The 14,842-nt window shown below is 39.9% G+C and overlaps 1 protein-coding gene across 4 annotated transcripts in view; it reads right to left on the bottom strand.

Annotated features, from left to right (window-relative positions):
* The window catches only part of FBXL4 (F-box and leucine rich repeat protein 4), a 53,199-nt gene extending 38,717 nt beyond the window's left edge, over positions 1-14,482 (bottom strand). Inside the window, exons 1-3 of one of the 4 annotated variants that reach the window (XM_079327859.1) lie at positions 14,372-14,482; positions 8,298-8,472; positions 7,115-7,704 (exon numbers count right to left, since the gene is read on the bottom strand). In XM_079327859.1, the coding sequence (XP_079183985.1) occupies positions 7,115-7,623 (509 nt within the window). In that variant the 5' untranslated portion in view covers positions 7,624-7,704; positions 8,298-8,472; positions 14,372-14,482. Of the gene's footprint in view, positions 1-7,114; positions 7,705-8,297; positions 8,473-8,806; positions 9,645-11,791; positions 12,365-13,587; positions 14,025-14,371 lie in introns of those variants that run through there. The other 3 variants (XM_079327857.1, XM_079327856.1, XM_079327858.1) reach the window with 3 other exon arrangements.
* Between the last annotated feature and the right edge of the window lie 360 nt (positions 14,483-14,842).

The raw sequence follows: 14,842 nt of genomic DNA on the forward strand, positions 1-14,842 counted from the left end.
CAACTCATGGCAAAGTAACAGCTGTAGTCCCACTGTCACATCCTCTCACATAGGTCGATTCTCTAAGCAAATACTTAGTGCTGGCAAGGCACATGACCTTCCTTGAACACTGTCTGATCACCATCTGACATTTAGCTTAGACACTTCCATGTACCCACTCAAAGTATCCTTAGGGAAACTCAAGGCTATTTTTTCACTAATCTAACACACAATGGACCATCAACTTCTAGCAGAATGTGTCTGTTATTGACTTCTCCTTTTGGACCTTGGAGAAAGGATTATCTAGCAGCAGCAGAGCTATGGAAAAAAATTATGCATCTGGAGACCTGGGCTCATCAAACTGCAGTGCAATAACCAGCTCCAGCAAGCAGTATCCAGTCTTTGTAATAAACTAGAGAAAATGGAAGACATGTAGCATGACTTTACAACCTTGTGAACCTTCACATTGCATACCAAATGCTGATAAACAACAAAACCAGTGACAATTTTCCACTGTCCTTGTCCTACTGTTTACTTTTCATCAACAGCCCACCAATGTAACTTCAAAGGAGTTAGCTCCTTTGTTTATCTGGAAAATCTCAAGTCTATCAGGTTGATTTGAAGGTGTTCTCTGCCTTAGTGGCAGCACACTCAAGGGCACGCAATAGCAATTGCTCCGAGTCAGGGCTGGTAAATCCTTCCCATGCTCTTCACCCATTTCTACAAGTGGAAGTGATCTCTTCCTCTAGGATCACCACTGAAACAGGTGACACTGAAACAGGTTGCATGTAATCAGAATGGGAGTGAGGAATTCACATCAGGACCAAAAACTCTTAACTTTCCAAGAGGCTTCAGCAAGAATTTAATTCTTCTGTTCTAGACAGAAGAATGGTAATCCACTTAAAAATCTTTTATAAGAAAGGCCTTTGTACAGTCAGTCCTGGTTTGAGGATACATATCAAAATCAGTTTCCCTGAGAAGGTTACCTGCATGTGTTTCAAGCTTACAATGCTCAATAAACTACTTAACCTAGAACAAAGAGAAACTGAATTCCAATAAATACCTTTAAAGAAGTCAAAATATTTCTGCCTGCCCCACAACCCAAGCTAATTAGGTAGCGCTCAAACAAATCAAGTAGAATCAAAGAATTCAGGTAGTATATTGCTTGTCCTCCAGTCTTGGAGGACATAGTAACAGCTGATCAAGGATTTCATAATGAAATTGCATAGATAATAAGGTTTCATCAGCAATGTGCTAAAAAGCCTCAATCTTCCCAGCAAGGAGTGCCAGGCAAAGCTGAATAAGATTCAGCAACATCAGGATTATTTTCTCTAGTGATTGAAGAAAAGAACATTAAGTGAGTTTCTCCATTCAGTCATGGACTCAGTTTTCCCATTAAATTTCTCTGTCTCACAAAGGCAGACAGGAACTCAATTTTCTCTGATACTAGACTCCACATACACCTATGTGGTAAAAGATTAAAAATAAAATACAAAAAACCAACCCATTTCTCTTCCTGTACCATGAAAGAAAATACAGTCTGGTGATTTCTAGGCTGATAATCAAACACTTAAGATCTGTGTCAAATGATAGCACACATTTAAAGTTTGCCTAATTTTTTTGTTGATCTAATGGTGTTGGAAAGGTTTTTAATGCTTAAAATGATGCTTGAGCAGACCTGGCTACTTCTGAAGAAATATATGTAATAAGAGAGAGTCTTTGGAAAGGGGGCTTCTAGGAAAAGTAATCAGATTTCTCTCCAGCAATACAAGATTAGACTTTGCCTGCAATTGCTGAAGTTTTGTCAAATTCAGATAGGTGTATAAAGTAAAAAAAGCACTACAAGCAATCCAATAAATGCCTTGCTTCAAGAAACTAATAGCTGAGTTAAAAGCCAACAGAAGAGAGAGCTCCAGATAGACCAACAAGGAGAACATAAGGAATCTCAGGGAATATAATGACACCTTTAATGAAAATGCAACTTCTGCAACCATTATAATCACATGCTACCCTTAGCCAAGCAGCTGCACAGCAAAAATCCTTAGATTACCTACAAGAAAACATCTCCTGCCTGCAAACACATCAGGGATGCTTCAGCACACTAGGTCCAACCTGGAAAGTGTACCTCTGACCTCAGCTGGGAGCTCATAAACACAAAAGGCAGGGAAAACTGGGAATACCATGAGCACAATTTAAGAATCATTCAGATTAATCTGATAAGCAGAGTTCACAGCAGTCAAATTACTACAGGAAAATACAAAGCAAATTTTGATTTCTATCAAGAGTTTAATTCTGAAATACCAGAGATAGCAGACAGGACTCCAACACTGCTCAGGACATTTAAAATAGCAAAAGGTGCTTCAAATAACTGCTCTGCCTTTTTAGGAGTTTCTCAAAGATTACTGTATTCAGTACAGAATTCATTTTTTCTATGACAGGCATCTGAACAAGAAGAAGCTGTTTGCCTGAAGATGTCAAAACAAGTTTTAAGTAAGGATGCAAATGTCTAGAACTTGTGTGTTACACATAGGTGAGATACAGGCCTGAAGGTTCCTTATCACACTCTAATGTGTTGATGGTATCAGCAGTGTTTTGGGTGTTTTCATCTGAGATTCTCAGGGAATAAAAGGCAGAGTGAAAGAACCATCTGAATGCCACTCTCTGCAAGTAAGACTCATAATATTTTACATTCAGTATAAAATATGCCTTTCTGGTTTCACACCCTTTTTTTAAAAGGGGAGGAAGAGAGGTTCCATCAAACATTTTGATCCCTGTTCAGGCTGTTTAAATACAATAAATTTCTCACTGGAAGGAGAGGGAGCCTTTTATTTTGTCCGTCTTCCTTAGCCTGCTCCTCTGGTTTGTAGCAGCTTCTGCCTCTACAGGCTTTGAGACTTTCAGAAACAGAAAGAAACTGCATACAGCAAACAGTTAACCTTGGAAATACTGAGCCATGCTCAATTTTCTAGCAAAATTCTAAATGACATGAATTTAAACAAATTAAATACACAAGGCAGAATGGAAGTGGTCCCAGACAAATGATCATGGTATCTCATCTTTGAGATGACACATGTGTCACACCTTATCTGCAGAAAAACAAGAAAAAAATAATCACAAGATAATCTCTTCTGAAGAAGCAATCACTGCATAGCAGGAAGAACATATCATCCCAAGTACAGCCACAGACTCCAGACTAGTTAGGAATCTCTGATTTTGAGCTTTTATAAAAGCACGTGAATATACAGTGTCATTATAACAAATATGATATAAAAACAACAATCAAATTAAATTTAAAAAGACCACAACAGAAGAATAGGCAGCAATGTTTTGTTTCATATTCCAAACTTTAAAACCCAAGTTATTTTTACAAAAGGGAAAAGTTGAAAAACTTACGAAAAAGTTATTTTTGACTTGCTAACTCCCATTTAAACAAAGACTAACAACAACTAACTATTAAGCATATCAAAAAAAGCTGACACTGAAGAAGTCATTAGGGAAGAATAAGCCTTCTAGGTAAATAAGGAGAAAAAAAACAGGGAAACAACCATTTTTTTCATCACAGAAGTTAGCTATAGCTTACCCATCAATCTAATACACTATGAAAAACAAAGAAAACTCACTTGGTTGGGTTCAGCTCATGCTGCATTTGTACCCATCACACATGTGTAGAGCTTTGCCTCTTCCACTGGACAAAGCTTAGTGACAACTCAGCATTGTCACCAAACCCTACAAGACAGAATGTGCACTACAATACAAAGTCCCAGGGCCACACCAGTATAACCATAAGACAACACAAAAATACAGATTGAATTCTTCATTACATAAAAACTGAGACTTTGTGTTACAACATTTCCCTAATCTCAGACCATTAATTTCTTCTTGGGCTTTCTGCGCTCAGGTAATTCATAACAAATCTGTACATGGAATGTTAGTATAGGATAAAGAACTACTACACTTCTCACCAGTCAAGGTATGAGAGGTACAAATGAAAAGCACAAAAAGTTTCCATGTGTTAGAACAGCATTTCTCTGACATTTATTATTTTTTAAAATTGTTTTATTTGGAGAAAAGTGATGTAATGCCTTCTGTGTTTAAAGCAGCAAAAGATATGAGAGGACAGAGAATTCTCCAGTTGCTGGATGCTGGTTAAACCATAATGAAAAAAAAACTTCAAACTAACTGTCCTGTTTTAAGCATGAGAATTACTTAGAAACAGTTACATACCCTCTGAGAAGTAAATGCTTATTCCTATTCTATGAAGGTCTGACCCCACCTCTAAAATCAGTGAATAAAGCTCACCTGAGATACATCATACAAAGCTGCAATAGCAGTATCAGTACATAGCACCAAAGGAACATGACCAAAGACCCATTCATTATCTGAACACCTGCATGAGCTGTTCTTTCATGCAACTGAAGCATAAAGTGAGTAATACATTGACCAACTATGTGTATGACAGCTATTTTTTAACAAAAATATGTAAAATTCTCTGGAGCAAGAACTGTGATACACTAGCTCCTCACAATGACTCATGTAGCCTACAGGTTTTTGTATACAGCAAAATTTTGGATGAGCTGATGTTTTAAATACTACCCAAAAAGAAAAAATATTACCTAGTTGGAGCAGCATAACCCACTAAACACAGCATTTAAGCAAGACTGAACAGACTTTTTTGTCTCAGCAGTTTTGATTTCACCAATAGTTTGGCCTTCTTTGTACATCAAAAGCAGGAACTGGTGAAAGAACTTTCCTAATGAACTGCCCTTTCTACACTGGTGTTCAGAAATAGTGTCAGCTGATAAAACAAAACAGCACTAAAAAGCTTCATTGGTAATAAACCAAGTATCAAAAAAACAAGTATCAAAATAGTCAGAAGAGGAAAACAAGGTTCCAAGTGCCTTTTGAGTAAGTAGGTCATGGCCTTTTTTAACAGAAGAAAATAGTATGGCAGTGCATCAAGACCAAAACATCAGTTAAACAAGGAATCACCTGAGATTACAGCAGCATTCAATCTTCAAAAAAAAAAAAGAATTCTTTGCAGATATCTCAGAGAATTTTTGGAAGTAAAAACAAGAGATCAAGAATAGAAGCAGAAAAAAGACTGAACTCTTGCAACTCTTCAGATTTTCCTCATAAAGGTGAGCAAATGAACAGAGAAAAAATATTGTGTCCCTCATGGGGAGAAAAGGTTCCTTCATCTTTCCTTCAAGACACCACAACATAAGACATTTGCCTCCTTCAGAAGTAAAGAGACAAACCAAATGTGCAGCTCCAAAGAGACAAGTTCTGCTGAGGAAAGCTAAGCAAACAGAAAAAAAGGGTCTCTAACACTTCTCTAGCATCAAGACTAACAAGTATTGAAGAGGCAGCAGAGACAACTCCTTCCAAGGATGCCTGAGACAACCTTTTTCCAACCAGAAATGTTAACCTATGCAGGCAGGACAGGGGATATTCTTGACCACAAATTAAAAAGCAAGATCCTACAGAAACTTCATCTTTTATTATGAAGAAGGGCATCTGAGGTCACTCTGACCACACCTCAAGAGAAGTCATAAAGCACATACCCCAAAGTTTTATATTAGTATTTTCACTTACATCTCCTTTTAGCTCTCTGCACAATTTTTTTTCTGTGTACCTAATGAAACAGGTTCTTCAGTTAACTATTTTTGAGTTTTCCTCCATTCTGTGCTCTACCATAAAGAAATAAAATCTATATAATAAAATTAAAAAGTAAAATGAAACTTAACAGAGTAATTGCCCAGGTTCTGAATTTGGAAATCTTAAAGCTGCCTTCACCACATACCATTCTGCAAATAAATTCTCCATCACAGTGCCAAAAGCACTAATTTCTTCTAAAGTTAGGTGGCCTATTTTTATTACTTTGACCTATCACTTGAATTCAGATGTTTACTTTAGAGCTATACAACATATTCTCATTAGACCAGTAAAAAAACAACTGCACTTAACCACAGTAGATGACAGAATCATACAAAATACATTAACTGGGAATTCTGAATATAAACCATGACACCTGATTAATTTTCCAAGGGTTTTTGAATGAACATTAATAGCCTAGTATGAGGAAGCAAGGGATAATAAGTTAGACCTAGAAAGATACTTTTTAGTAACATCTGTAAAAGGCAAGTCATAAAAAGTCACCCAACATCCACACTAACACTGCTTATACCACTGAAGGGTGTATATCATAGCAATATAGTATTTGTTGACATGCTAATCTTTTTGAGGACACATTTTGTTAAGTATTTTGTCTATCAGATTTCCCTTCCTTTATATCTTCAATATCATTTAATCTCTTTTTGATATGTGATACTTCAGTTGCATATACTGATGACTTTTCCCAATGTTTTTCACCACTACAGGCTTTGACCTGTTCACTTTCTCCTTCCATTCCTATTACCTCTTCTCCTCACTAAGAGCTTCTCACCTCACACATAGTGTTTTTCTTTACTATCTTACATTCCCCAGGTTTCCACACTCCTGATCCCGCAACTGGAATTTCATCAAAACTTCCTAATACGAGGAAAATCAACCGGATCAAATCTGCTTCTTTTAGCTAAAGTGAGTATAAAAACAAGTGCAGCTCACACCTTTGAACAGACCAAAAAGAAAGATCAGAAAAATGGCATCACCTTTTGTCTAACTGTTCTGTTTCTGGTTTCAGCTTCATTTCCATATGAATAGTTACAGTGCCTGATTGTACTATACATACAACTAAAATATACAGAGAAGAAAGTGTCCATGGCTACTTGAAGCAGCTATGAATCCTCAACCTCTTTTACACAATTTCCTCTTCCTACTGGAGGAGGAGCTCAGACCTACCATTTCAAAAGCAGTGTTTTATACAGACATAGTAATTATTGCCCATAAAAATTCCAACACCAAAACTATCATTACACAAATTAAATTTGCTATTAGGAGATGCATTAATTCCTAAAAACATCTACATCTCTGAAGTTGCTATCAAAACGAGTCATCATAGTTTTAACAACATGAAGAAATAAAGAAAATTTTAGTGGGCCAGATACCAAACTGATAAATACTAGAAAGTTCACTAAACAGCCCTATTTGTACCACTTAACATTTTACAGGAAAGCATAAAGAAGAAAAAAATTACCTTACTTCAGCTGGTGGATTTTGTGAGTAAGGATTTGCAGAGCATGCCAAAATCCTGACTACAGCTCCAGGATGATAGGTTTCCAGAATGTGCACTGCAGTGGGATAAACTGGCTCTTCAAAAGCAAGTTCCACATAGTCTTGGCTACAGAAGGTGGATGGTGTCCTCTTGAAAGGCAGCCGAGCGCTCGGGCAGCGATCCCACCAGGTGCCGTAAGTTCGGAAGACAGCAGTCTGGGTGAAGTCACCAGAACTAGGGTACACGTTGGGAATACCCGCTAAATTCCACATGGTGTAGGACATGCTGTTCTCACTGCCGTAGTGAGAGCTGAAATCCAGCACTTCTTTGGCATACTGAACTATTTCAACATTGATAGGTAAGGCTCGCGTGTTGGACTCAATAGCCCTCCGACTGTTCATTTCCCCTCTCGTCGCTGTCCTAGCTCGGCGCCGAAGGCACATGTAGTAAAACATGCTCAGAACTGTTAACATGGGAAACACTGGTGACATTTAGATAGGACTTAGGAAGATGCAAAAAGTCAGGAGTCCTTTGTAAGTTGCATTAACTGCCTGTGGTGTTTCGAAAAAGAGCTGATAAAACAGAATGAATAAACACAGTGAGCAGATATAGCATTCTTAGAAAGCAAATTGTGCCGTTTTGAATATCGTCTTAAAGTACTGCTACTAAAATATTAATAAATTATTGTATTTTATTGTAAGACAATTGTTTAGTTGGAAGCTACTAAGTGCAGCTTCCTATTTGCTTTTTACCTTACTTCCTTTTTATTTTTCATTTAAAAAAAGAGAAGACTATGAAGAAACATTAGCCAAAACCAGCCCTCAAGCAACAAAAAAAACCAAAACTAATGGTCAAAAAAAACCATTATCTTTAGGGATTTATTACAAGAAAAAAACCTGAACTGACTCAGGGAAATTAATTCAACTATGAAATGAAATTTGGCCCACGCTGTAAACAACTGTGAAAGCATACCTGAAAATAGACCTTCCCATTGTAAAGATACAGCTATTTAAAACCATTGTGAATGGTTTTACTTTCTTTTAAAAACAGTGTAAATGGTTTTAACAGTGAAAATAACGAGATTTTGGGCTGTTAATCTAAACTTAACCCACTGCTTCCTCTATCAAAGTGCTAATCTGGAATAAGAGCCACAAAATACCATTACCATTTGAAGTTGTTCATGACAGCACACACCAATGACAGAAGGGTCATCAGCCTCCTGAAGGATGCTCAGCATTCACCACTAACAACATCATCTTCCTTTAAACCATGCAACAAATGAGGTCTTCAAAAGAGTCTTGGCATCAGAAGAAGAAGTCCCCATAGAAAGCATTTTAATTCTGATAAGAGAATATATTTTCATTAAAGTAACAATTCAGTTAAACACAAAATGCACTAGATTTATATACTTTAAAAACCCAACACAAAATATACTATTAATTAAGGATACCAATGTGCTTTACACAGCTTATACCAACACAAGAATCAAATAAGCAGGTTTAACAATAATAAAAGCTAAATTAAAGTTACTCTACTAAAGTTTTCTGTTTACAACTGTGAAGAAGCATTTATAGCTGAATGTTCTCTACAGGACACAGGAGGACTGTATCGTATTTCCTACTAATAAAGATCCTCTTACATATGGCTGTCCCATATTGAGCAGCTGCTCCATACCTGTGTGATGTAAACTGTGAGTTTTACCAACACACAACGAAATGTGCAGTGCATTCTCCAATTTCTGCTGGCACTACACAACACACTCAGGCTATGAATTCACATCCTCCAGCACCACAAACTGTTTCTCACAAACTGCCCCTCTCATTAACTTGTCCATCAGCTCCACTAAGAGAGAATAAGGAGTAACGCCTGTAAACTGTTAGAGGCCAAACCAGGGATGACTAAGCATGTCTCAAAATAGAATAAATATTTCTTCAACAGCCCGTGCTGGAGCTGCCACTTAGTTTACCACAGGATACACACTGTGGTAATCTCTGAATCAACAGATGTGACCCTTGTATTGCAGAAGGCACCTCGAGTAACAACTAACAGGCACATAAACCACGTATTTCATGTTTGCAGTGGGTGCAAGTGAGACCCTACTACAGTGTTTTTGGAAGCATACGTTTAAAGTAGGGTAAACAATTAAACAAATGGGAACTTTTTAAAGTCTCTACACAGATCCAGAGTGTGTGTTTTCTGGGTCAGTTGCTTGTTCCCAAACTCACAAACACACAGAGATGTACAAACAGCTCTCTTTCACAGGAACGTTTCCAGCAAGAAGGCACTTGTGGTAACAGATAAGGGCGGGCTGCACTGTTTGCCCATTTTGCTAAGACAGAAAGAAAATTTACTAATGAAGCGCTCAATTCTCACTTTCTTGCCTCTTCTATTATTGGCTTTTTGTTTGGTTTCACATGTTAATGTATCTGTCAACAACATGAATTACTCCTGATACCCAGTGAAGAAGGAAATGCATTAAGACAATATGCCAAATTTACTTCAAGCTCCCCTGAAAGCCAACAATAATGTCATGTTTCCCAGAAACAACATGAGTCACCTTTCAAAAAAGACACTGGAAGAAAAAAAGTAGCACAACCCTGAACATCTCCTCCTCAAAAGAAAGGAAAAAGAAAAAAATAAAAAAAGAAAAAAAGAAAAAGAAACAACTCCAAAATGAAAATTGTTTTGTTTTGGTTTTTTTCTAAGCAAAGATGCTTTGATGTAAGATGTAAGTAAAGATTACAAATACATTCTCCTGGACTTCGCCCCTCTTAAAAAGAAAGATCTATTTAAAGAATATGCCAACAGACATTAAACTTCAGCAAACATTCTGCTATCAAGACCTGGAATCATGGCTAGATCAGCATATACACTACCCTCAAACTCAAAACTATGGCTTTATAGATCTCAATTTTAAGAATCATTCAGCTGTGCTACTTCAAGATCAGGTGGGAATCACTTATCTCACATACTCAACCCACACAACTTCACATCTGCACTGCAAACTCCAGGCTTTGGCCACAGCCTGCAGCTCTTGTAGCACTGCTGAAAAACCAGGCTGTGCTCCTTATCTAAGCTTGCCCAAGAGCAGCAAAACCATCCAGCTGCTCATCAGCTAGCTGGCCAGTTTAAGCCAAGTCTAACAGAGGAAATAAACTGAAAGCATGCTGCATATTTTCCATTAATTTGGGTCATTCTCCCTCTAGCAACTTGATGATTTCATAAAACCTGTAAAAATTTGAAATCCTTGACATGGACACAACTTTGTCAATTTTGGCTGACATTGGTCAACAGGGTCAAAAGTAAGTAAGTAGTAACAGAAAGCTTTAATGAAAACTTATTAGTCTAAACAATAGAAGTAGGGGCAAATTAGTTTTAAAGAGTTAAGAACAACATCAGATATAATAGCTTATAACAAGTAAGAAAAAATTATTATTAAAAGAGGATTAAATAACCATAAGGACTACAATACAAATAGGAATTCTTCTTCTGGCATTTCAAAAGAAGCATTAAGAATTGTGTGGAGTTAAAAGACGAATGAAAAATTGCTCCAGAGGTTAAAGGATAATAAGCTAGTGAAAGAATTACATTAAACACAGATCAGTCGGGGCAGATGATACAAAGAGATTTTTTTCAGGAACTACCAGAAGTCATGCTGATTTCTAATTAAAAGGATTCAACTTTGCAAAAAAAAAGAAAAGATAAAATGCAGACTCAGGTCTACGCAAAGCATCAAGATAACAGCTCTGGAGCTCATGTACATGAAAAGTTCGTATCAAAAGCTCCCCCCTCCCTCGAATTTCTTGATTATTTTAAAGAGATCAGCTTAGGCCCATCCAACTATACCTTCTGATCTCTGGCTGGGTCTTTGGCCCATTGTATATTTTTTTTTTTTTTTTTTTTGTACAGGCATAATTATGCCAAACTAAAACCTAATAAAGGTTTCTTAAAAGTGTGTCTTCTTATCCTCCTCCCAAGGAAACACTCCATCCTGTGCACCATGCAGCCCATCCCTCTCTGCTTCACAGACACCTTTCCAGCTGGCACTGCTGGGGAGCCAGTGAGTCCTGAGGCTTGCCCAGCCAGACACTCCTGCAAGCACGTATAGTTTTCAGTCTGCTCTTCTCCCCAAACTATCTTGTGTCAGTGATGGCTTGAGAGGGGAGCAAGATTGCAAAGGTCCCATGTCAGACCAGCTCAAAGGGCTACCAAAATGTTATCTCTACTTTTACAAGACAGACAGGTCTCCAGAAAACCACTCTGGACTAGACCTGGAATAAAACTTTGAGATATTTTTCTTTCAAAATACATTTACGATATCTCTTACCCAGATTATAATTTAACTGGTAACTACTTCAATTATATGGGCAAACTCCCTTTTTCTAATCTGAATAACCCTTCTTCTCTTCATGCTATACATACAGAGAGGCTTCTAAGACTGTCATTCACTATTTCCTTCTTCCAAGCACAGCAAACCTTGAGAAAGTAAAATGTTTTACAGCTTCTGTACAGATTTCATGGGAAAAGGCACTAACTATGCTTAAGCATTCAAAAGCACTAGATCTCTTCAGTCTATTTTGCCTCTTCTTACAGGGAGTTTTTGTATACAAATCAGTTTTCCAGCTTTGAAGCAAGCCATCCAATTAATGATCACTGTACTTGAAAAAACAGCATGAAGCTGAGTCAGGGCAGGTTTAGGCTGGGTATGAGGACAATGTTTTTCACTCAGAGGATGATTGGGCACTGGAGCAGGCTCTCCAGAGAAGCAGTGACAGCACCAACCCTGTCCAAGTTCAAGAAGCATTTGAACAATGCTCTCAGGAACATGGTATGATTGCTGGGAGTGTCCTGTGCAGGGCCAGAAGCTGGACTCAGGGATCTGATGGGTCCCTTCCAACTCAGGATATTCTATAATTCTACCTATTCATTTTGGTGTTTGGCAAATGCAGTTCCTCAAGAACCACAATTTTATCCCACACAAGCAGAAACAGGACAGTTATTCACCAACCAGACTGTTGAGAAAAGGTGGGAAGTACACAGAAAAATACTTGAGATTTCAAGGGGCTGTGAAATTAAGGATATGTGTGAAAACATAACAAGTAACAGATACTAGATTTAGGGAAAAAAAAAAAAAAGAAATATGGCACATTTCATCCCTCATTCCTGAGCTATCCCTGGAAAAGAACATGATAGGCAAGAGTTCATACTATTTCAAGAGAAGCAAATGTTGTACATGCAAGTCATGCATACACCGGGTTTGATTTCTAAAGCCAGTGAAGTAATAATTCCTGTTTACACCAGCTCTGCTAATCTCACATTTGGGAGCAGTGAGCAATTTTCTTTCATTTGACTATAAAAGAAACAGCAAGATTGACAAATTACAAAGAATGCATAAATGACAAAAACAATGGATTGTATCATCTTTGAAGAAAGATTAATGCAATTTAATATGTGTATCTTAGATAAAAGACAGTAAATGGGAAATCTCTTAATTATCTTTGTACACTAATGCACAGAGGGAATACTGGATCCTTACATGACAGTCTAAAACAGAGTACTTTTACCACAGGTTAGCATATCTTGCTGTTAATTACCTAGATTATACCAACATCTACATTCAACTTGTTGAAAGTAGAAGCCATTATTAATTAAAAATTAATAAGCTCTTACAGCATACTTTAAACTCATGGCCCATTTGCTGTGCTTCTTCCCATAATGTATTCTGGTACTAAAACATGCCATTTTACACATATCTAAATTGTAATTTTGCTGTTTGAAAAATATGGAATATATGGCAATTTTATCTAAAATTTTGTGTTGCCTTCATGAGCACCAGAACACGCAATATCCAAGAATTTCAGATTACTTCACTGATTGCATTCCTACTAGGACAAGACTAATCATGTGGTTTAGCACTGAGATACAATGGAGATAAAAGTTCCTTCAGCACCTATTAGACATTCCAAGTGGTCCCTGTCTTATGGGGGCAACTTTCCTAGATAACAGAAATTGTTTCTCAACATGAGTAAATCATCAGGTAGACCTTTCTGTTAACAGCTTAAATTTACCAGCATTACACCACTTCATTCTGACCAACTACCCTTCCTCTTTATGTAAAAAAAAAAAAAAAAAAAAATTAAAAAATTACAAATTTCCCGTGCTACTTTTAAAAAGGTATTTGCATGCATTTGTCTTATTTGTCGTTTCACCTTTCTCTTGAGATATCATACTGCCTCTCCATGCAGGCATACTCTGTATAGCATTTCCTGGCTGGCAGCTGTTTCCTCACCGCACAGAGCACAGCTATTAGCCATGGAGCTGTTACCTGCCACTGTCACAGAATTACTGAACCAGCTGGGCTGGGAAAGGCCTCTGAGATCGTCAAGTTCAACCTATGACCTAAAACCACCATGTCATCCAGATCACGGCACAAAGTGCCACGCTCCCTTACACACCTCCAAGGACAGTGACTCCATCGCCTCCCTGGACTGCCCATTCCAGTGTCCAGTCACCCCTTCCATGAATTCTTCCTCATGGCCAACCTAAATCTCCCTGTCACAGCTTAAGACCGTGTTCTCTCGTCCTAATCATGTCCGTTCACATCCAGTGATGTACATTTGCCAGCCTGCACTGACAAGCTGACAGTAGCAAACAACAATCCACAACAAGTGGAGCACCCCAAAGTAAACACCTAAAGAATAAAATAAAATAGTATTGCTAGCTCAGCTCCTATCCTGCTTCCTACGGTGGTGTGATCGGGCGAGTGGGTGAAGCCGTGTGTGTGTAACACCGCAGGGACCGAGCAGCGGCGGCGGACCCGCTGGAGAGGAGCGCAACCCGTGCCCAGCCCTGCCCGCTTTGTCTGGCCCCAGCTCTGCTGCTCCTCTCCTCCCTGCTCCATCCCGTCCCAGCCCTCCCCGCTCCTCGGGGCCCGCGCTCTCTACCGACGGGGCAGCTCCCTTCCCCGGGGGGCAGCTCCCGCCGAGGCCCAGGGACAGCGGCGGGCAGGTGCGGGCGGGACCGCCCGGTGCCGCCGCTGCCTTCCGCGTCCCCTCCCGACAACACACCGGCCCGGCCCGGCCCCGCCAGCCTGCCCTGGGCGGGCGGGGAGCGCACACCCGCGGCCGCCCGCACCCGCCGTGCAGGGCCGGCCCCGCACCGGGGCTGCTGCAGGGCCCGGCGCTGCGGCCCCACCGCGCCCGCCCGGCGGCGCCGCCGCCGCCGCCGCCGCCAGCCTACCCCGTCCGGAGGGCGGAGCCGCCCGGGCCGCCGGAGCCGCCGCCGCGCCGGGCGCCGCCGGAAGCAGCGCGCACGGAGGGCGGCGGGGGCGGGAACCGGGGGAAGCGGCGCGGCGGGGGCGGGGCCGCCGGCTGCGCCTGCCCGAGCCCCGGCGCGGGGCGGGCCCGCGGGCCTGGCGGGCGCGGAGGGTTTATGATGGGCTGGGAGCATCCTGGAATAATGAGAGTTGGAAGGGTCATTAAAGATCATCAACCCCAGTGCCATGAGTAGAGACTCCTAGGACTAGGCCAGGTTGCTGAAAGGTCCATCCAGCCTGGCCTTGAACGATGCCAGGGATGGAGCATCTGCAGCTTCTCTGGGCAACCTGTCCCAGTGTCTCACCGTCCTCACAGTTCAGGATATCTAACATAAATTTGCCTTATTTCAGTTTGTACCCATTACTCCTTGTCCTCTCTCAACAACCTGTTGTCT

Source organism: Erithacus rubecula (assembly GCF_903797595.1).
Source record: "Erithacus rubecula genome assembly, chromosome: 2".
In the NCBI taxonomy this organism is placed as follows: Eukaryota; Metazoa; Chordata; class Aves; order Passeriformes; family Muscicapidae; genus Erithacus; species Erithacus rubecula.